Below are 23,677 nucleotides of genomic sequence, written 5' to 3'. Positions count from 1 at the left end.
TATGCAGTGCTTCTTCAGCTTCAGTATTGAAGTGTTTTGAAAGCAGAAACACATTGAGGAGGGATTGAGAATACAGCAGAGCATATTACTGCCCCCACAGAGCCTGTGATCACTGAGGTGGATAGGAATGCTAAACCTAAACCTTGTGATGCCTTTTCATGATACAGATTAACACGGGTGAGACGCTGAAACACTGAAGACCTGCAGTCCAAAACCAAGAGGCATACCATGTAAGCCTCGATACTTCTATAGTTTGCAGACGATCATATGATTTCAGGGGTCAGAGAATGAAACATTATGGTCTGGTACTGTAGTCTGTTAAGTGGTGGTGCTTGAGGCTTGTTTAGGAATATGAACATTAAAACATAAATGAGGCATGAAATATTGCTATGTAGTAATGCCTAAAAAAGGAAAAGGATAAAGAATACGGAATTTGCCACAAAAAAAGTATCTTCTGGCTAACTTGTGAGTGTGGCTAACCATCCTTTACCAATCCTTTAAATATCTCTTGGGAGCTTCTTTCAGTACAGATGCCTGTTTGAAAACACAGTGGTAATAAGATTTTGTGATTTGTTGTGGGCTTACACCTGTTCATCTAAAACTAGTCAGCTAATTCTTCAGGCTTGTGTGACCCATCTTCTGTTAATAGCAGCATGCTGAATAGACCACGACATATGGGTGTGCAATCAATCTAGTGTGAAATTGCTTATTTAGAATGATATTTATATTGCTTTATACACCAACATCTCATCCCTTTATTGATTTTGCAGTGACAGGCTTATACTACTTTAATCTTATTTAAATTTCCTTTATATATGTCTGCAATGCATGGTCCCCATGTGAATGCAAGATATTAGAGACACCAGTGTGAACGTGGCTTCCTGCCGCTTTGTGTTAAGACTTTCACGTTTCACAGTAGCAGCAGTTTCAGCCCAACAGCCAGCTGTTAATGTTCCGATCCCTTGAGCTTTACTGGAAATGGCATCCTGAAGATGAGTCAAGCCTGCACCCTCTCAAATGAGATTAGAGGCATAAGTTTGTATTGTCTGTTTCTCAAGAGATCAAAGTATCTGAGTTTCTTTTATCCTTACAGTGTGTCTCAGTCAGAGGGAAAAACATTTTACTTTCATACAAATTACCCATAAATTATTTCCATATACTGTATACACTACTGTTCAAAAATGTTCTAACATTATTTTTATTTAGGAATGATGCTTTAAATTGATCAAAAATGACAGTAAAGACATTTATAATGTTAGAAAATATTGCAAATGCAAATAAATGCTGTTCTTTTGTCTTATCCATCAAATAATAAGACTGTCTGAAAAAGAACTGTCTGAAAATTCAGCTTTGCCATCACAAGAATAAATAACACTTAAAATCATAATATAAAATATATTCAATCATAATATTATTATTAACATATTAATATTTAACCAAAAAAAAAAACTCAAAAACTTTCCAAAATACTTTCCAACCTCAAGTTCTGAGATGAAGTAGAATGACGTTTAAATAAGGACAATGTTCATGTTTTCTCACTACTAACACTTTTTTTTTTTTTACATACAGTAGGCCTATCTGGACAAAACAATCTGTCAGCAGCACTCCCCTCAGGGTGCTGTCCACTGCTTACAAAAATAACTCACAGCATGGAGCTAATGACATCGCTACTGCATGTCTACTAGAGAGCTCACCAAGATTAATGGTTTAATCACAATGGATAAAAAATAAACTCCAAAGATAAAGCAACTCTATATTTTGGAAATTAAAAGTGCCCAATGCCCACCCCATCATAATAAACAGTCATTGTTTTGGGGCTGTCAAACACCTTCCTAATAACTATAAAGAGATTATACCTGACCTGACATTGGATGTGCGACTATAAGCCACTTCTCTCCAAGAAAAACGTCAAAGGCAGACTGAAATTCTGCAGGAAGTACAAGGATTGGACAGCAGAAGACTGGTGCAAAGTTATTTTCTCTGATGAAGCTCCCTTCCGACTGTTTGGGACATCTGGAAAATCGATTGTTTGGAGAAGAAAAGGTGAATGCTACCATAAGCAATCATAAGCATAAGCAAACTTTGCAAAACACAAAATTTATGTCACTCCAAAACTTTTGGCCATGACTGTACATCCGAATACATATTTGGCCACAGCTTATAAAGTGTGTAAAGTAATAAGTGCAGCAGGCCTACTTTACAGCGACGACATATATGGACAGAAACTTTACCCGCCATACCAGCCATTGCGGGGAAACAAGGTAAAATGTAGCTGGAGTAACATGTGCATGTGCACGAGATATAACGTTAACCGTTATGATTATCATACCTATTAGGGGAAAACGCATATTGTGCATTACTATACGAATCACAGTTATTTTCGAATATAACGGTTCAGATCAATTTAAATAATTAAATTATTATACCATTTTTTATATTTAATGTTCGATTGAATGCAGTTGAATGCCTTTTTAGCACCATTTTAAACATTGAGTATTTGCTTGCTTTCATTGTATGTAATTATGCAAGTATCATTATAAAAGGATGTAAGTTATTAACTTGTTAAATTTCTCATTTAAAAATCTAGTGTTTAATCATGTCTAAATATTTATTCAAATGAAGAACTTAAAAATAATTAAGCGGGTATGACCTGCAATATTCTAGATACATTTGGTAAAGAGCCATACAGGTACCTAGTGGGTAAACCATGGCATTACAAATGAAAATGATTTTTTTCTGACCACAAAATGACTCTAATTTGCCTCTTTGCTTAGGAATTTAAAACCCTTTTCTCTATTTTTATCTTAAATACTACACTAATTGTAATAGAAGTAGTAGAAATATTAGAAAAAAAAATTAAGTCATTAATGGACCATAATTATTGCACAAATAGTATTTAGTACCAAAAGATCTCCTCAAAATAGTAAATAAATATTATTGAACTAAAATATACAACACTTATTTAACTGAAAAATAATTAAGCTGTATGGTCACATTATAAGTAAGCAATAGGCCTACCTGAGGGTTAGGCTAAGAAAACCAGAATAAAGATGATACTGTAAATGTCATCGACGTAATAATCAATGCATAATATGCTGTAATGTTTAGCAAAAAATTGCTGCAAATACCTGTATAATGAAGCTGTCGTCTATCCTACTTAAACCCATTCAACTGTATTGTGCGCTGGTTTGTTTAGAGAGCTCCATGAGCCACGTGACCGCGCGGCGACGCCTGCGAGATCAAAGCTTGTCGCAACTCTGTTTTTCAATGGCTCTGGCTTTAACTGAAGCGCTACATTTTACGATTTACGCCACATTAAGTGCGCTAAAACGGTATTTTTTGTTTGAATTTAGTATTAAAACTTACAAAATTTGAAAGCTGATACTTTGTTTCACAAGCTTTTGGTGCATATTCCGCCACCTACTGGGATGGAGTGTGAGGCGATGATATCAAGGGAAATGCTAATTTAAAAAAATAAAAATAAAAAAAATAAAAAAAATTTTTTATAAATAAATACATAAATAAAAAAATTTTTTGTTTCACATCGCAAGCAGGGTTGCCAATTTGGCGTGAGATTTACATGAGCAGAGTGAGAGCGTGAGACAGAGCCTGCAAGCGTGTGTCTCACGCCAAATGCGTAAGAGTTGGCAACCTGTTGGCGGTTGGCAAACCAGCTTTTGGTGCATATTCCGCCACCTACTGGGATGGAGTGTGAGGCGCTGATATCAAGGGAAATGCTAATTCTCAAAACAAAAACAAAAACAAAAAAAAACAAAAAAAAAAATACCTTCTACCTATATTTTATTATATAAATTTGTTATTTTCAAAAAATGTATAAGAGCTTTATAACCTTTATGAGAACTGTTTAACACACTCTGTAATGTCATAGAATTAATGCCGGCAGATTTTAATTCCTCTTTTAACTGTATTCTTTCCCTTTCATATGCCCTACAGTTAATCAGCACATGCTCTACAGTTTCTGGAAGTCCACAATGATTACATTGACCAGATTCATGTCTTCCTATCATCTGGAGTGATTTATTAAGAGTAGAGTGTCCAATTCTCAATCGCGATATAACTGTATCATCCCTTCTATTACCATAAGCAGTTCTTACGTGTCCTACTTGTTTATTTATATTATACAAATGTCGCCCTTTGTTACCTTTATCCCATCTCTCTTGCCATATCTTTCTGACAGCTACTTTAATTAAACCTTTAATTTCAGATTTACAGGCATACATTTGCGCGACTTTCGGACTTAGTGTCGTCTGTATTTGATGACGCCGCAGGGCGTTACAAATAATGACCGATTTTCTTTTTTTCTTTTTCTTTTTCTTCAGACGTTTGCAAAATATTACACACATTTAGATTCTTAAAACCCCATCCTCTGTGGGGTAAAATAAAATTTATTTATTTATTTATTTAGACATTTATAGGCCTATATCTTTTTCTCTTCTGGATCTAATATGGTTCTGATATGTTGAGCCTTTTATATGTCACTAAAAAATGTTAAGTGAGCCTGTACAGATATTCCCTGCTCAATGAACAGGGAGCAGAGAGCACTTCGAAGCACATTCTTTCATTTCTAATTATGATGGAAATCAAAACCAGTGACAATCCTTCAGGTAATGTAGGCTAACATTTCAAAGAAAGAACAAACACAATTTTCTCCCCAAATCTATGACCATTTAAAATTATGTAACTGTCGGCTGCACGGCAGACAGCACATTCCTGTTCTCTCCTGCATATTCAGTGAAATCTGTTCATCGATTGTTTGTACATTGTTTCCTGCTCTGCAGTGGATCTCAGCTCTCCTACACTTTCACTGAACGCACTGTGACCCTCAGCTGTTTATTTACTGGATAAAGGGATTATTGATTCTTGGACTTGATATCATGCTGTGAGTGAATCAACTGTGTAAAGATTTTCCATGTATTTGTCTGATTTAATAAGACTTATTTTCACTTGCAGAATGTCCAATTATTGGTATCTGAATTCTTATTTTTACTATATATAGAAATTGTCTTGAAATGAAAGCAAAATGTGCGGCAAGATATACTGAATGAAGACGACACTGTCACTTTACCTCTAAATTGCAGTACACTTCAGTGTCCACTCTGTGGCAGTCTGTGTATTCCTGATAGCTTGCTATAAGGAAAACAGTCAATAAGGAAGAAGGTGGCTTTTCAAATATCTATTTTTAAATGTTCACAGATACATTTTCAAATTATGTGCACTGATCTTGTGTCAAACAGCACTGTTGCTATACATATGTATGTCAACTAGCAGTTGTAACTGTCAATAACCTTCGTCTCATGCATCTGGCTAATGCATATTTATTATATTTTGTGATGTAGGGTCCAAATCTAAAGCCACCTGTCTGGTGGGTTATTTTGAGAATATTCAGTCATTAAAATTTGGGTATGAATAATTTAGTTTTTGCTTTTCCACAGAGGAGAGTGAGAACAGGGTGCATGCAGAGGAGAAGTGGCCATGTGAGCACATTGGTAATGTGTCCTTGTGCAACTCTGTGTCCAAAAGCCAAGGAAGTGAAGAAGATGAGATCATCAGTACTCCACATTTCTCTCTTGACCGTGACCACACTGTGAGTGTTTGAAAATACTGTCATTATTTATTTGTGACAGACTTGCAGTTAACTATTGTATGTTAATTCATTTATTAGTGTGTGATATCAATGTCACAAAACAGTAGATGCTTTTTACCCATGATTATTGCAAGCCCTGATTTTAAAGAAAACCCACTGTAAGAATAAAAATCACTTTAAAATGGATATTGTCCTGGCAGAAAATTACCAGTACATTTTGTAATAAAAAAATCAAGTCCTTAAATGTTTAAGTGTAATCTGAGAGTTTTTAGAACATTTAAAATATAATTTACTTATATATAATTTATATTTGTATTTTTTAAGTTGTAAAATTAAATCAGTTTTCTCATGCTTGATGCATTATTCAGAAAAAATTATACAATTATATTTTCAAGTGTCCAGCATAATTAAGATATTTTGTTATCTAAAGGTTTCATTTGAGGTAAATGACATTGTGTATTTATTAATATTAGGCTTATTATTTCAAATATAGTGAATGATGTCTATTTACATTGTTCTTACCTTGTGGATTACTGTAGTAAAGAGACTGTATCAGGACTGGTTTCTACAGCCAAAACAGATGACAAAACAAGGATGTAGGTGGGGTTAACAGGTTAATCTCACTGATTAATGTGACATTATCCAGTGTGAAGTGGACAGAAGGAGATATCCAGCCTAATAGAAGCAGGATAGACTGTCCTGACTGGACAGTTACTCTTACTGGAGTTTTGTGTGCTCTTTTGGGTGTGGTACTGAGGTGCCACTTCTTCCTCATGGGCGACTGAGTGTGTGACCAGAAATCATGTGGCAGAAAATAGGTGGGTGGAGCGCTTACTGCCTATATGTGTATTTCATGTGTTGGTGTATGCACTCTTGTTGCGAACTGTGGATTAAAATCAAGTAAACATTACAAAATCCAAAATGGAAAAGAATGAAGAGGCTAAAAAGAATGTAAAGGCAGGATAAAAGGACCAAGCTGCATGCTGGCACTATTTAGAATGTTGTTGCGGAATGTTTTTGGTTTTTTTCCATTTCTTGAGCTCTCCTGTAATGAGAGACTGAGAACAGCATCTCTGCTTTTTAATGGACATTTTCCTGGCGTCCGTAATTCTGGAAACTTCATGTAAGGACAACATATTACACTAGACCTACACTAAAATTATTTTATTAAAACAGAACGGTATTTCAAAACAGTAAAAGATAATATATGGAACTTATTCATATTCATAATTTGTCAGCACAAGGACCGGAAATTCAGAGTTGGCTAGACTTGGGAAGGCTAATGGAAAGAACCTAGACTTTTTGTAACGGCAAACATGGACACTTCAGTTTTAACTCCGGAGATTTGAATTTTGACTTTGCTTCCTGTTTTATTCACTTGTGGAATATGGTTGTTTGAATACAGACAGACTAAATTTGGTCTTAAAGAGGCAGTAGACTGTACCGAAAGGAAATGGAGAGTAAGCCCAGCAATTCATTTTTGGACAAATTAACAAACTTTTTTATTCACCATGAAAAGCATGAACTCCAAACACAGACTGAGGAGAGTCCAAATGTGACTTCTTTTCATTCTTTGACTGAGAAAGGAGATGCTAATGATCAACAAAAATGTGTTCAAAGGCAGGATGGCATCGATGATCAAGGGGATGATTTTGATATAATTGTTCAGACTTTACAAACAAATGCTGAGAAAGACAGAACAAGGGACCATGTCGACAGATCAGAGCATCAGAATGTTAATGAAACGGATGAAATTGATTTTTCTTCAGAAAAGGAGGAAGTGGACTTGGACCTGAATGTTGACCACGTGAGAGATAATTACAATAAAACATCAGCAGCACGCCAGACTGACCAGGATGTAACAGATGGTCAAGCTGACACAACGTCTAAATCACTTTACGAGGTCTCAGCCAGTGACAGTGCTAACAGACTGGACAAACAACTTGAGAACCCAGCACTCATTACAGTGCATAATAAAGAACCTGATTTCAGAGAAGGATCTTTATACAGGGATGAAGAGTTTGTTTCAAAAAGCAATGATAAGGATATGAGCAAAAACAGACTCGAGCAGGACATATCTGAAAATGAGACCGTTGTTATGGAATCAGGTAATGTCAGCAATGAGGAGCTTTTTGGTGTTGTGCAAAATAAGAGAGAAGAAGGCCACATAGAGGAACCCAGCAGCAGCAGCAGCAAAGAAAAAATGAAAATGTTCAGAGAGAACACCGAGAAAGAACCATTGAAAGACAGAGTCTGTCAGGACATCCTCACAGACACTAAAGATGCAGAGTCTTTGAACTCATCCACAAATAACAATGACTTTTCAGTGCAAAGTCAGCAGGACGTATCTGCTGCTGAGAGCAAAATAGAGCGTGATGGAAATCATCAAAACTCTGCAGATGTTCCAGAGGTAACCAAAACTGGTGCAAATGAACAAACTCTGATTAACGACCACCAGACATCCACAAACATGGACATTCAGACCACATTAACACATTGTGAAGTTAAAAAGGTTCTTTCTTCAAACTCACCTGCGAACACCAGAACTGTAGTCATCACCCTTACACGTGTTGAAGATCTTTCTGCAGGATCATGTGTAGATACTGCAAAGATCCAGTCGAGAGATGAGACTGTTGGTGAAGCTACATTCAATAGAAGCAGTGCAGAATCAGACAGCAAGTTTGTGGAGGTCCATCCACCTGCCACAAGCCAGAAGAACCAAATGAAACATTCTGAGACTGGAGGTGAGATTTCAGAAGGTTCTGGCCTCTGTGACACTGAAGAACACAGTTCAACTGAGCTAGATAACTCAGAACCAGAACCGGTGACCATCCAGCTGGAGGAACAGGTGATAAAAGTGCATACAGAAGAAGAAATGAATAAAGAGAACGAAGAAGAAATAATACAAGAAGAGACTATGTTAGATACAGATTCATCTTCCACTGAGAAGACCACAACTGACCAAACCCCCAAAGCAGTAAAAGAAAAACCCCTCCAACTGTCGTCCCTCTTCACCGGGCTGCTCAGCCCCAAGAAAGAAGCCCGTGAGGAAAAAGACACTCCAGAGCAACCCCAAAGCCCTGCCAAAAGAGGACTTTTTACCGATCAGTCTAACAAGAAAGAAGTCAAGGGAGACTTCCTAGAACAGCTTACCCAATTCCTCAGCAAGGGGGAAGGGAAGAGAAAGCAAGAGAGCATGACAAGCCCCCCACTGTCTCCAATCAGTCAGGAACCTGCAGAAAAGCCAGAGACAACTGTAGAGGAGCCGGCCATTCTCCAGTCTGAGGAAACAAACAAATCTACAAATGCAGAGACGGCCTTAGGTGCATTGAAGGCTTTCTTCGCAGTTAAATCTGCCAAAAAGGACACTTCAAATCGCATGGACCTGGACACTGTAAAGAGGAAGATCAACAGGGACAAAGACGTCCTCAAAGCCTTCTTTGATAGGACCTCAAGCAAGTCTCCAGACAACAAAGAAACTACTGATTCCAAAGTATGAAGTGAACAGATGATTGCATTTGATGGTAGCATCTCAGTATCAATACACGTGAAAAGCCTTGTTTTATGTGCACCTATGAAGTGTAATCATTTTAGTTATTTTATTTTAATAGGCTCTTTATTTCAACATATTTAAATGGTACAATGCACATTAATTGTGTCTTATAGGCTGAGGTGAGTGAGGAGCACACTCCTAAGCGACTTCAGACTGTTTGGCCTCCACCAAAACCCAAAGACGAAGAGGAAAAGATTGGTCTAAAATACACTGAAGCAGGTAAGGGCTTATTATATAATCAGAAACAACAGCGGTAAGTGTAAATGTTTGCTCTGATTCCAGTATTTGCCTTAGTATCTAATGACACAACACTGTCCAAACAAATTCCAATACACCTCCACCCCAAATGTGTTCCTAGGGCTGTTCTACTGATGAAATGACTCAATGTCACACTATTTGTTATTTGTAAGACTGAATGTTTTCTCAGTAATGCAGTCACTAGTCTTATGCCAAATGTGTGCATTCAATACTATATAGTTTTATAATCACCCTTATTGAGCGTCAGTTCCATTGCCCATATTGCAGTGTCTTATAGATTTAAAGGGTGTGCAGTCCACAGCCACACCTAAAAAGCACACAGTCAGAATGGTGTTGTCATATGTCTTGGTATGATTATACTTGAGGAACTTAGTTCTTACATAAAAGTCGGACAGTTTTCCCATGGTTCTATATTCTGCAGTTCTTCCCTGCTGTACCGAATATCTACACGTTTCAAAGTATCATATTGAAGTTAGAAATTCAAATATTGTGACAAAATTAATTTTGTAGGGTGCCACAAATTTGTTAAAATTTCCAAAGGGTGCTGCTACTAAAAAAAGGTTGGGAAACACTGCTCTAGACAAGGCAATGATCATCCATTTATAACAGTCCCACCACTGCCATCTATTGGAAATGTTTACATCTGCAACATTTATTGGATATCCAATTCTTCATTCCATTTATGATAGAGTAAGATATTTTTTCAGCAAGGATGCATTAAATTGATTAAAAATCAGCAAGTAATACATATAATGTTACAAAAGATTTATATTTCAAAAAATGCTCCATAAACATAATTAAGCAGCACTGTTTTCAATATTTTTTATTTATGGCACTGGAGACTGGAGTAGTGGCTGCTGAATATTCAGCTTTGCCATCTCAGAAATGAATTACATTTTAAAATATATTAAAATAGAAAACATTTTTTATTGTAAACAATAATTCACAATGTTGCTGTTTTACTGTATTTTTGATCAAATAAATGCAGCCTTAATGAACATAAGAGATGTCTTTGAAAAATGTTTAAAAATCGTACCATCCCCAAATTTTTGAATGGTATAGTGTATACATTCATATTATTCTATATATTTACATATATTATATGGTAGAGCTTTGATTTATCGAGTTTCTAGAACTATTCAATGGGTTTTGTGATACATTTAGTCATGTCTTTGTTTTATATTCTCAGAGCATCAGGCAGCTCTTCTGCAGCTAAAAAGGGAATGTAATGAAGAGGTGGAGAAGTTACAGGTGAGATTTTTTTTAATCAGTTCATGCATTCTCTGGGGAAAATTTTTTTTATGTACTGTATGTTGATGTTTGGACTTTTTAATGCAGGTTGACTTCAAACTTGAGCTCTTCCAGTTACAAAAGAAGAATGAAGAGGATCTGTCCAGATTAGGGACAACCATCGCCAGCTTACAAAGAGAAAGAGACAGAAATCACAGAGATGCTGCTGTGTCCACTGAAGACAACATCAAGCCACGGGCCTTCCGCTCTGTATGTATTCAGACAGAAAGAGAGACAGTCAACAAGCCTGAGGAGGCCAAGGAAACCCAGAGCAGGGGTTTTGACCCCCTGCCTAAAAATGCTGACCTCAACTCAACAAAAAACTTTACTGGCAAACTAAAGACCGTTCCTCCTCCAGCTCCCCCACCTGTATCACTTCAGTTACAGATGGATAGCAACAATACTCCACCCCCTCCTCCTCCTCCTCCTCCAACAGGCCCTTGTACTCCTAATGTACCTCCACTTCCTGCTCAGCCACTAGAGAGGCCAGGAAGTGTGCCTCCTCCACCACCTCCACCAATGACAGGATGTGGTGTGCCACCACCTGTCCTCCACTCTGCCCCCCCTCCTCCTCCCCCTCCTCCTGGAGTTGGTATCTTCTCCAGTAAAGCGGCAGACAATCCTGCTCGCAAGCCGTCAATGGAACCAGTCTGTCCAATGAAACCGCTGTACTGGACACGGATACAGATTCAAGATAACAGGTATCCCTTATCACCTTACCTCATATTTTAATTGCCGCAGGTCAATAACATAGCAGTCCGTTTTTTGGGGGGGTTTTTTTGCCTAATTTATTTTTGTTTATTTTTTATGTCTTGATATAATGAAGAAACCTTATTAAAAGAATGAGTTCATTTTACGTTTTGTTCAAAAAAGTGAATAATATTTTAACAAATCTACTTGACTGCTGAGGCATGGTGCGATCAATATGCAGAAGCATAAACAAACCCATAAAACAGGAAATTGTATGTTCAAGAAGTCCCCTCATGACTGCGTGTCAAGATCAAAAATCTCTGAAAATATCAGATACATTTTTAAAGTAGATTTTTAAAAGAATTTTTACACTTATATGTCATTGACCCAAACACAAATATGTCAATTGTATTATTATATACTGAATACAGGTAAAAAGAGACACTTCTGATCATCCGTCATTCACTCGCATTGTTTTAAGATATCATGACAAAGTGCTTAGCCACTGACACAATCTGTAATCATTTAGTATTATTAATACAGTATTATAGTTTTTTTATTATTTGATTTAGCTTTTATTTTTATATTTTTAGTTTTCATTTTATTTTTAGAAATTTTGACATTTGCTTTTAGTTTTTTTATATATATTTTATATAGCTTTATATAGCTAACTATTTTTATATAGCTTCAGTTTTCTTTTATTTCAGTTTTAGTTTTAGTAATTTTTATACTTAAATCTTAAACATCTAATTTTTTTTAAGTCTCAAAAGTTTTCCATCTAATATTTATATTTGACTTAAGAGTTTTAGTTACACTGGCCATGCTTTTAAATAGCTCTTAACTGCTCTAAACTAAAAAAAATAAAACCTTAAAAAAACACCATCCCACTCTACCTGTATTCCATATAAACATTTCCATTGTTCATCACTCATAACATTCCTCAACCACACAATGTATGTCCACAAGTGACGCTGACATTTTCAACTCTCCCTCGTCAGACCTCATGGGATGCTTAAGACAGACCACTGCAGACATTTGTCTGCGTGAGGGGCCAGCCACAGGCCGAGCGGCAGTCTTTCCAGGACCTCTAGTGGCGGTGTGGATTTCTGTGGGATTCGGCTCCCCGGCCACCTCTGTGCTGTTGCAATGTTATTTGACTCCTCATGAAAGCTTTCTGCTCTCTCCGTGAGCATTTTGTCAAGCCAAAGCCGAACCCAGTCAAGCTTAGCTGTGCGCCGTCGTCCTGGCTCCTTAATTATTTTTATGGGAGAGAACATTTAGCTAATCAGATTACTCACATTGAGCCCCTGTTGATTTTACTTTTCCTGCTTGTAGGCATGCTTACCCAGCAACAGTAAATAACTCATTAACTTTGGTTTTTACAGATGCCAGTATTAGGAAATGCTTTGGTCGTGGCCTGTTCTGTGACTTTGAAGTGTGAAGATTCAATCTCGATAAGCCTTAAAGTGAGCAAAACTGTTGAAAATGTTAAATATTGGAAAAACATTAAATCTCTCGTCATCTGTTTCTGTCTTTTCTAAGGAACAATATACTATGGAGTTTCCTGGAAGAGCCAGAGATAATAAACACCAATGAGTTTGCGGAACTGTTTGCTAAAGCCACATCGCCCACCAAAAGAAAGCCCCTATCTGAAGCCTATGAGAAGAAAACCAAAGCCAGGAAGGTACCACTCTTGCCTGAAGATGAGAAAAATGATATGACATAGAGAGGGTCCATCCCATATTTATATAGCAAATGCAAGCATGTTGGTTTGATTGAACTAATTTTAAAAAATGCACATGCACTTTAAGTCGCTTTGGATAAAAGTGTCTGCCCAAATGCATAAATGTAATTCATTGCTCAAAGTGCAGATTTGAGAAGTGTCCACTAGGTGGAGCAGTTTTCAACACTTCCGAATTATATATATTACTGGAACACTAGCAGAAATGATGCATTCATGCATTCACCTCTTGATAATTACGTTTTTATAAACAGAAACATAATTTATCAGGTGCTGTCACTTGATAGAATCTGCAGTTTTTGATATAAATGCTTATGTGTAATATCAGGATCCCACAAATGCCTTTGAAATTGATATAATTATATAGGAAATGGGAATAATTTGAAATAAATGAACCTGTTTATGAAATGTGATCATGCCATTGTTACCTTTGGCAGGCATTTTATAATGGAAGTTTGGAATTTCCCAAAGGTTCTTTTGTTATTCATTCATTCCACTTTTGCATAATACAAGCATGAGTCTTTGCGACCTTGTATTCATATGGTAGAGTAAGCAGAATGCACTTAACTTATGATCTAAGTCATTTAGAAGTAAATGCTATTCTGTGGTGGGGTTTGTCTTGTGAATGTGGATTTTAGGTCATTAAATTACTGGATGGCAAGCGCTCTCAGGCCGTGGGCATCTTAATCTCAAGTCTCCATCTGGAGATGAAGGACATCCAGCAAGGTGAATCACACTGTATATATGCTGAGAAATACTCGACCACCAGCTCAGCAGAGTGTCATTTTATTCTATCCAGACTCATTTTTCCTCCACTAATAATAAACAGACATGTTAAAATGATACATATTTGTGTGGCCTGGATGGCGAAAGGCAAGCTAAGACATGATGTTGAAATGATTCTGTATATAGAGACATATCTTGCAACAATGTGATTGGCTCCAGCTCTTATTAGGAATAAATTGGCTGTATGTTTGTTAAATAAACTTGTCTTGTGGTTTACCGCTAGAAATACTCTTTGGGTTCTCCACATTATGGTGTGTACATCAGTCCTATACTTTTCCCATTGAAAATCTTGAAGTCATCACAGTTTGGCTTAACAGAGTCAGACAGGCAGATGTTTATGATGACTTTAGTAAATTGAACAGTGAATTCCTTCAGGGAAAAAAAAGCTCTCAAATACATATTTAGCCACTTTTACATTCACTTATCACATCCATGACGCACACGTGTCCAATAACTAATCAGTCTTCTTGTCTAGAGACTAATACTTCTTCCCTACACAGCTGTTTTGACTCTGGACAATTCTGTGGTTGACTTGGATGCAATTGAAGCCCTGTATGAAAATGTAAGTATCCTGCCACACTGGAAATTTACTTATGTACAGGCCCACACTGAATCCCAGCCTCCAAAACAGTAGTTTTGCACAAAATTTGAACATCCATCATTCACAAAGTCCTACATGTCCTGCACCCCTTGCATGTTTTCTCTTTTGTGTTGTTGAAAATAGTAAAAATGGAGGTTACAGTGAAAGTGATTATGGCCAATGTTTGGAAGATTTAAAAGCAGAAATGTGGAGATTATTATTTTATATGAAGCACATTAATTATTCTTATGTATTTTTACTGTGATATTAGGGTTTATGATGTATTTTCATCAGTTGTATAGAATTTTAAACAGAAAGGTCACTATACATTTTTTCCATCTTAAAATCATGGTAACACACCTTTTGTTTACATCTTGTGGCTATACTGTTGAAAGACAGAATATTTGAATGTTTACGGATTGACCCCATTCACTTCCATTGGTAATGTCGCACTGTAACCCAGATTTCTACTGGGTTAAAAAAAGGAGCTAAAAGGCTGAGATTAAATTTAGCTTAATTTGTAGGATATTCCTTTAAATATTTCAGATAATTAACATTTTTACTGTATTTAAGCATTTTACTGTATCTAAATTAGTGCTGTCAAACGATTAATCGCGATTAATCTCATCCAAAATAAAAGTTTTTGTTTACATAATATATGTGTGTGTACTGTGTATATTTATTATGTATATATAAATACACACACAGAGTATATATATTTTTAAAATATTTACATGTATATACATTTATATTCTTATATTTTATATTATACATACATATATAAACACAACATATTTTTCTGAAATATATACATGCATGTGTTTGTATTTATATATACATAATAAATATACACAGTACACACACATATATTATGTAAACAAAAACTTTTATTTTGGATGCGATTAATCGTTTGACAGCACTCATTTAAATCCATTCAACTCACATTTCTCAACAAAATCACTCCAGACAATTCACATAAATACTAGTTCCAGTTCCAACATAACTAAGTAATTGATAGTTCCTGTGTGGTTTCATAAGTTTATGTGTGTATCATTGGTCAGTTGTCTTATGAATGCGTCTGTTCTGTTTCTCCCAGAGAGCTCAGCCCGAGGAGTTAGAGAAGATTAAGAAACACTATGAAACCTCAGACGAGGAGCAGGTCAAACTACTGGACAAGCCTGAACAGTGAGATATTCCAGAAACACACCAGATAACTCACTTTTTCCTGCAACTAGCGACTAGTGATACGTCAATTGTCACTTACAAGGGCACTTTTTTGCAATGTATACTTCTCTAAGGTTCCTTCATTTGAAGACAGACGAAGACAGAGTAGTGTTTTCAACACTACGCACTTTAGGTTGACAGATGTTCATTGCTTTTCCTTGACAGGTTCCTGTTTGAACTCTCCAAGATCCCTGAGTTCTCCAGTCGAGTTCACTGTTTAATTTTTCAGTCGAAATTTACTGACGCCGTTGCCTCCATACAGCGCAAGACCGAGATTATTCTTCACGTCTGCAAGGTACAAAGGCACTTTTCAAAGAGGTCAGACCTCAGATACTATCAAACATTTGATAAAGTATCAATGCTGGCATTCTTAACAGTCAAAAACAGCCCTTCAGACAGCTTCCGTTTATTCAAGTGAGGTCTAAGTGCTTGCTTTGTCTCCAACATCTCCATTATGAAGAGTGATAAATTCACAAATAAATGGTGATGTGTTTTAGTATCTGTTGGAGGAAGACAGTGTGAAGGAGGTGATAGGACTGGTGCTTGCTCTGGGAAACTACATGAATGGAGGCAGCAGAGCTCGAGGACAGGCTGACGGCTTCGGGCTTGAGATTCTTCCTAAGCTTAAAGACGTCAAGAGCAGGGTAACCTTTTTCTCCATTTCATGAGCCCGTGTTTGACACCGTGAAAGCCCTAGCCACACACAAACACACTGAGGTGTTTGATAGAGCCTTGTTTTTTCTGTTTGTACAAGGTGATGTACGCTTTTGACATAATTCTTTATAAATCTGCAGGAAAATCACATTAGTCTGTTGGACTACATTGTTTCCTACTATCTGCGTCACCTTGATAAGGTAAACCATGAACGTGTAATTCTTCACATGCAATGATATATTTTGCACAGTACAGATCTGCACACTTCTGGTCACATTATTTTCAGGGTCAATGACTCATTTTTCTGTTAATTAATTTCTGTTAATTTATTCAGTGATACATGAAAAATGCAATTTATACAATGACTTGAATATACTAAAATGCAATGTTTTTCATTTCTAAATTAAAAATAATTTTGATTCAAACATGTCAGGGTGCTCTCATAATGATATCAAAATGAAGAAAAAATGTTTATTTTATTTTATTAAATTTCATTTTTTCTTAAAAATGGTATTAAAGGTTTTTAAAACCTACATGAATAAAAAATAAACTACACTACTGTTCAAAACTTTGGAATAAATATGATTTTTTATTTTTTTTTGGTGGAGGGGGGACTTTTTATACAATAAATGACACATTAAATTGATCAATTTATAATGTTAAAAAAGATTTCTATTTAAAATAAATGCTGTTCTTTTGAACTTTCTATTCATCAAAGAATCCTGGAAAAAAATATATAATTCCACAATATTCCACAAAAAAAATGTTAAGCAGCACAACTTTTCAACTTTGATAATAATAAGAAACGTTTCTTGATCTCAATCAAGTCAGCATATTAGAATGATTTCTGAAGGATCATGTGACACTAAAGACTGGAGTAATGATGCTGAAAAATCAGCTTTACCATCACAAGAACAAATGACATTTTAAAGTATATGAAAATAAAAACAGTTATTTTAAGTTATAATAATGTTTCACAATATTACCCTTTTTATTGCATTTTTGATCAAATAAATCCAGCCTTGGTGAGCATAAAAGACTTCTTTTAGAAATGTTTTTTTAAATGCTGGGGTAATAACTTGACACATGTTTTAATATAGATTTGTAAGCCTTTTCTTTATCATGGACACCTAAATATGTCACTGACCCTTAAATCTCTCTTCAGAACGCTGGGACAGAAAAGAGCATCTTTCCTTTGCCCGAACCTCAAGATGTTTTTCTTTCCTCTCAAGTGAAGTTTGATGACCTCTCAAAGGATCTCAGGAAGCTGAACAGAGACCTGACAGGTAAGAATTAGCAAAAACACTCTGAAGGTCTTCAGGAACGATTTTAGCATGCCACTGATTTACTCTAGCATCAAAAGAAGCAAGATTACATGGGTTTGAGTGGATGGATGGCTACAATCCTGCAACATGGCTCCAGCTGAATCCTGAGGACTTTACAGCATCTGTTAGCAACAATTCATTATTAAACCACATTAGATCAGGTGGAATATACAGACATGTTTGCGTATGTACATGTCTGTGGAGACGAAGTGGAGTCTGTGTGGTTTTGCCCTGGCGCCTTTTAGATATGACTTTAATCCTGCCCATCAGATGCTTCTGGCATTGTGTGATTCTTTAGCTCCGTCGGAGGGGCCAAAGGCTACAGTGCTTTGGCGCTTATGTAATCTGAGAGAAGAGCAGTTTATCGCTGGCGGGATGGGCTTAATCTGCACAGAGATGCACTGCCGTTCTCGTGCTACACTGTATCAGTCCGAGTTCAGTGTGGCCCTGCAGATGTGTGTCAGAGATTCTTTTCTTTACCTCTCAACAAGCCTTTCTTATCGGGCGACGGAGAGACTGCCAAATCTGGCCCATCGCGCTCTCCCTTTTTTTTCCCTGCTGTTTGAACTCCCCTCATGACTGCGAGAGAATTATGTCTTTGTTTTTTTGTTTTTGTGCTGTGTTTGTTCAATTTTTGGTGTCTTGTGTGCATTACTTACAGCCCCACTGAGGTTTTGGCTGCTCAAGGTGAGCGCATTTGTCTGCGATGCTATGTTGCGGAGCAAGAAAGTGCTGCACTAATCAAATTAGTCACTGTGTGCCTACACAAAAAGGGAATGTCCCTGTGATTTTATTTTCCAGAGACAATTATGACAACATTGTGAAGCACATCTAATGCTCTCAGTCTCCACAGCTGATTCATCTGGTTTGCGTTTGAGACATCTTTTTGATCTCTTTGTGATTGTGGTTTGGCTCGCTGCGGTGCACAGTTGAGAAAACGTGAATGTAGCTGTGAGCCGCCTTGGCGGAAACTACAGTACATATATGAGAACCTAATCAAGCTAGACTGTAATGAATCGATATTTCTCGTAGAAATGCTGTGGGGAAGACACTCGACTTCTTCGTCATTGCCAGCCGTGTTCACAGTTTACACAAATGCTTAATGAAAACAGTAGTGTGTGTAGCCTTATCTGGAGTGAGATGCAGATGGAGCGTGTCCAACAGTCCTGGCTTCCCATCAGGCTGTATTATGACTGGGGCAGGAGACTGGCTCCTCTGATCCTCTGATTGGACGGTGAACAAAGGTCCACGGGTGGCACAATGACTATCTGAGGATGCGATCAGAGGTGCATCAAAACAGATCTTACCCAGAGAAAAAGACATTTGATAACCTCTGACTCTGTCACAGGTGGAGCTTTAGCTCTATTGTGTTTTCTTGTTCATTGGTTAGAGGCAGTAGGTTAGTAATAAGTGCAAACAAAAAGGGTTTAAAGGGATAGTTTACTCAAAAAAATTAAAATTCATGAAATTTCAAACCTGTATGACATTCTTTCTTCCGTGGAGCACAAAAGAAGATATTTTGAAAAGTCTGAGTGTTTTGTTTTGTTTATTCAGTGAAAGTCACTGGGGTCCAGTCTTGTTTTGGACCTCGTTGACTTTAATTGTAGATGCGAAATAAGTTTTAACATCAAAGTAAGAAAGTCATACAAATTTGGAATGATGTGAGGGCGAACAAATGATGACTGTATTATCATTTGTTTATAGCACAAGAAAAATAAGGCAATTACTCTACTTAGCTCGTCACAATTAGGCTGATATGTCAAGATATATACAGTACAATATCAACATACCTACAGTAGAATGCTGTCACTCAACTTGTTTTTAGACTTTGGATATTCCCTCATGTTACACATTTTCACATTAACCGCTCATAATCAAAATCAATTTACTGTAATCATTGTTTTTACAGATGTGATCGGCATAATTCACCGTAGTGATGTTGTAATTAGGCACAAACAGACTTTGATTTATCAGCAGAAAGCTCTTTCATTCCATCTGCAAGTAATCAGCGATGTGCTAATAGCTTTGACCACAGTAGCTGTGATTTTAAATGGCTTGATAAAGCCAACTTAAGCTGAGGTTGTGAATGATGGTTGATTCCTGGTTAAAAGAAAAAAAGAAAAAATGCAATCGTCACCCACCTAGAATATGGTAATAGTGACAAACATGGTTTTAGTAAAAATTGTATTGGTTTCACCAATAATATATTTTGAAATACAAGGCTACATTTATTTGATCTAAAAACATATTAATAATAATATATTCATTTTGAAATATTACAATTTAAAGTAAATGTTCTATTATATAGTAATATATTTAAACAATTAATATACTGTATTCATGTGATGGCAAATCTGAATTTTCAGCATCTATTACTCCAGTCTTCAATGTCACATGGTCCTTCAGAAATCTTTACTGTGAGTTTTGATCAATTTAATGCGTCCTTGCTGAGTAAATGTATTGATTTCTTTCAAAAGAAACCATTAATGCCTAAATCACTCTTTTTTTTTTTTGTAAAATAACATATTGGTTACATATTAGCATATAAGCAGTTTAGTGTTGTGATTAGAAAGAATTTCACTGTATTTGCAGTTTGCTTTTACTTGGCATTTGAAGTGTCCTATACCAGATGTCTAAAACTTTGCCAGGTAACTGCCATTAATGTAATATAAATGCACACTTTATTTTAAATCGCCTTAGTGAGAAGGCATCTGCAAAAAACATTATAGTTTAGAAATTCTTCTAGCTTGATTGTGGCATTTATACTTCAAAATCAAGGTTATTGAAATAAAAAGTAAGCGCTCATGGTGGTCTAACAGAAAAAAATCGGACTGTTTATTTTTGGCTAAAAAACGTTGTTTTACAATGAATGACTACTTCAAATTGGACCTGGTCAGGGACTTTACTCTAACCCAATGTTATTGTTTTTGTCTCGTACAGTTTGTGAAAAGGATGTCCTAACTGTGTGTACCAACTCATCTCATGAGCACGTACATCCCTTCAAGGTGAAAATGGACTTTTTCATTGGCAACGGTGAGCTATGCGTGCGATTAGCCCACATTACCTTTTAGAAGAGGATCTGTATTCAAAGTTTTTAAGCCTTCTATTTATGTGCTCTGTCACATCAGCCAATCCCTCTCGTCTACCTTGTTCAGATATGAAGTCTCGTTGGTCTCTGAGACGACCTGCCTCTCTAGATGATTGATGGAGAGGAGAACAAAAGTTTGCTTAGATTGTATACAGGGTTGTTTTGTTTTGCAGATCATAAAGGCAAAACATAAACTTGTCGTCATTTACTACAGTTCAGCTAGACGAGACAACGCTAGCTGTTAGTGAACTAGACAAATATTTATTCTGTTTGTAGTTTATGTATGTATTTATATACATGTTTATGTTATGTACATAGCAGCAAAGCTTTTCCTTTCCTCACATTCTTCCTACTACAATTATTTGATTGTCTCCGCAACACAGATAAGACGGCACACATCCTGCAGTCATGAAGAATATCTGCCATGTGCTCTTTTGGGGGACCTGATAAGTGTCTGTAACTCCGTACCTGTACGAGATAGCTGGTCAGGTTCAGAAGACAGACGCAGAGATAGGAATCAGGGAGACTTTGGCAATGAAGGAGACTTCTTAGTAAAGGAGTTTCAACATTGTCTTTGAGGCCCTTGTAGAAAGGCTATGAATGATATGACAATAATGCTGTTAGTATTATAACTGACAGAGCGGTGCATTATCGCTGTTAAAAGAGGACAGATGAAGATCCTGAAGTAATAGAAGAGATATTGGCGCTTAATATTGACTGTGGTGCTGATTATGATATAATCAAAATGCAAAATTGTTGATATAAATGTTTCATTTTACAGCACAAAAAGAGCTAATTACTGTGGAACATCAAGTGATATCGGCACATAAAAGGTAGCACATCACTCTTGTTCAAAATATTACAAAAAATGCAAACTTTGTAAACATTTTTGGCATTATCTCCAGCTTTACCTCATGACTTTCCTTTCTCAGCTTCTGTGACCTAGTGGAGTACTTTGGACTGAAGCCACGTTCTGGAGAGCCAGAGATTTTGCCTGGCCATGTTTTCACACTTTGGTTTGAATTCTGCAGTGATTTCAAGATCAGGTGGAAGAGAGAGAACAAAGTCATATCCAAACAGAGGTGAGACGTTAACAGCATCTTGAGCATCTAGCATCGTATATAACTGCTCTGACCAAACCACACAGTGTGATAACCTAGGTAATGATGACTTCTTCACTGGCGGTTGTTGTTTTTAGTGATTTTCAGCATTAAAACTGGCTGGAATTGAAACTTTGTGGTTAAGTAAAATACAATCTCTGCTCTTTTTGATTTCAGAATCAAAGAGGCCCAACAGTCAGTGCGCAACATGACAGCAGAGAACAAGATTGAGACCAGAAGGGCACATGCGAATGGACTGGTAAGAGTCTGCTGATGTGTGGGTGGCAGATAGATAAGCGGTTCAAACACTAGTAACTATTGTACTTTCATGAATCAGGTTTTTAATCCAGACACTTCTTAAAGGAATAGTTCACCCAAAAATGAAATTTTGCTGAACATTTACTCACCCTCAGGCCATCCAAGATGTAGATGAGTTTCTTCATCAGAACATATTTGGAGAAATTTAGCATCACATCACTTGCTCAACAATGGATCCTCTGCAGTGAATGGGTGCCGTCAGAATGAGACTCCAAACAGCTGATAAAAGCATCACAATAATCCACGACTCCAGTCCATCAGTAAATGTCCTGTGAAGTGAAAAGCTGCGTGTTTGTAAGAAACGAATCCATCATTTAAGCATTTTAACTTTAAACTGTCGCCATAATCCATGAAGTTAAACGTTTCAAATTAAAAGGGCTTAACAATTTATTTGTTTTATACAAAAACAGCTTTTCATGTCACAAGACATTTATTGATGGACTAGAGTCATGTGGATTTTTGTGTGCCATTCTGTCGGCACCCATTCACTGCAGAGGATCCATCGGTGAGCAAGATGTAATGATAAAGTTCTCCAAATCTGTAGAAACAAACTAATGTACAACTCAAATGGCCTGAGGGTGAGTAAAGTTTTAGCAAATTTTTTATTTTGGGGTGAACTATTCCTTTATACTACATAATGCATGCACAGCTAAATGGGACTTCATAATGATGCATATTTCTGCATATTTCAGAAAGAGAGACTGCGTCTGAAAGAAGCCAGTCTGACCACCAGCTAACCCCATCTGCCATTACCAAAGAGGACCAGATACGTTTATGTTTAAGACCCAGGCACTTGCATTTTTGGCAGGGTCAGAATAAGGTGCACCTGCTTGTGTGACACTTTTCCTCAAGACTGCAAAGTTAGAAGATGACAACCTGTCTGTCAGTGTAGTGGATCCCATTCCTGTGTATAACCCAACAACCAATGGCTCACCAAAAATTCCTTTGACCATGTTTCAGATATGAATGAATGCTGCTCAAAATGAGAAATATTTAAGAAATGTTTATATACAAGTTAGCTCGATCTGTTCTGGGATTTTCACCAGTCTAAACAATTAAGGGTTGAAAAAGCAGTCTCAACATTCGACTTGGAAAAGGCAGTAACTTTATTTTGTATATTGAGTAACAAAGTTTAGTAACTTTTTATGCTCATATTAAATCATTACAGAATATTAAAAAAACAAAGATAGTGTACATGTGAAATATTAATATTAAACTATCCTATCAGTTTTATTTGGATGAACATCACACATTTTTATTGATGACAGTTATGTTGCTTCATCACATCTTATTGCCATTTAATCACAGTAATATTGTTCCTTTTATAATAAACTCAACACTGTAAAAAGTATTCATTAATATAAAAACATTTAACTTGTTTTCTGTAATGTTTGTTCACCTTGATTTTCTTCATTAAGTGATTAAAAAGGCAATAACTTGGCACCACATTCTTTTTACATTGCAG

At 36.5% G+C, this 23,677-nt stretch overlaps 1 protein-coding gene across 1 annotated transcript; it reads left to right on the top strand.

Annotated features, from left to right (window-relative positions):
* Window positions 1-6,841: 6,841 nt before the first annotated feature.
* fmn1 (formin 1) lies at window positions 6,842-23,592 on the top strand. The gene is made up of 17 exons (XM_016529185.1): window positions 6,842-9,098; window positions 9,272-9,377; window positions 10,606-10,667; window positions 10,755-11,407; window positions 12,939-13,080; window positions 13,776-13,863; window positions 14,424-14,485; window positions 15,600-15,688; window positions 15,893-16,022; window positions 16,225-16,371; window positions 16,522-16,581; window positions 17,547-17,667; window positions 20,647-20,739; window positions 21,576-21,627; window positions 21,727-21,876; window positions 22,072-22,153; window positions 22,905-23,592. The coding sequence occupies exons 1-17, from the start codon at window positions 7,059-7,061 to the stop codon at window positions 22,947-22,949; spliced, it is 4,122 nt and encodes a 1,373-aa protein (XP_016384671.1). The 5' UTR covers window positions 6,842-7,058; the 3' UTR covers window positions 22,950-23,592.
* Window positions 23,593-23,677: the final 85 nt, after the last annotated feature.

This window comes from Sinocyclocheilus rhinocerous, unplaced genomic scaffold (assembly GCF_001515625.1).
Source record: "Sinocyclocheilus rhinocerous isolate Xijiao unplaced genomic scaffold, SAMN03320098_v1.1 scaffold271, whole genome shotgun sequence".
In the NCBI taxonomy this organism is placed as follows: domain Eukaryota; kingdom Metazoa; phylum Chordata; class Actinopteri; order Cypriniformes; family Cyprinidae; genus Sinocyclocheilus; species Sinocyclocheilus rhinocerous.
This window is presented reverse-complemented; position numbering and strand designations above follow the sequence as displayed.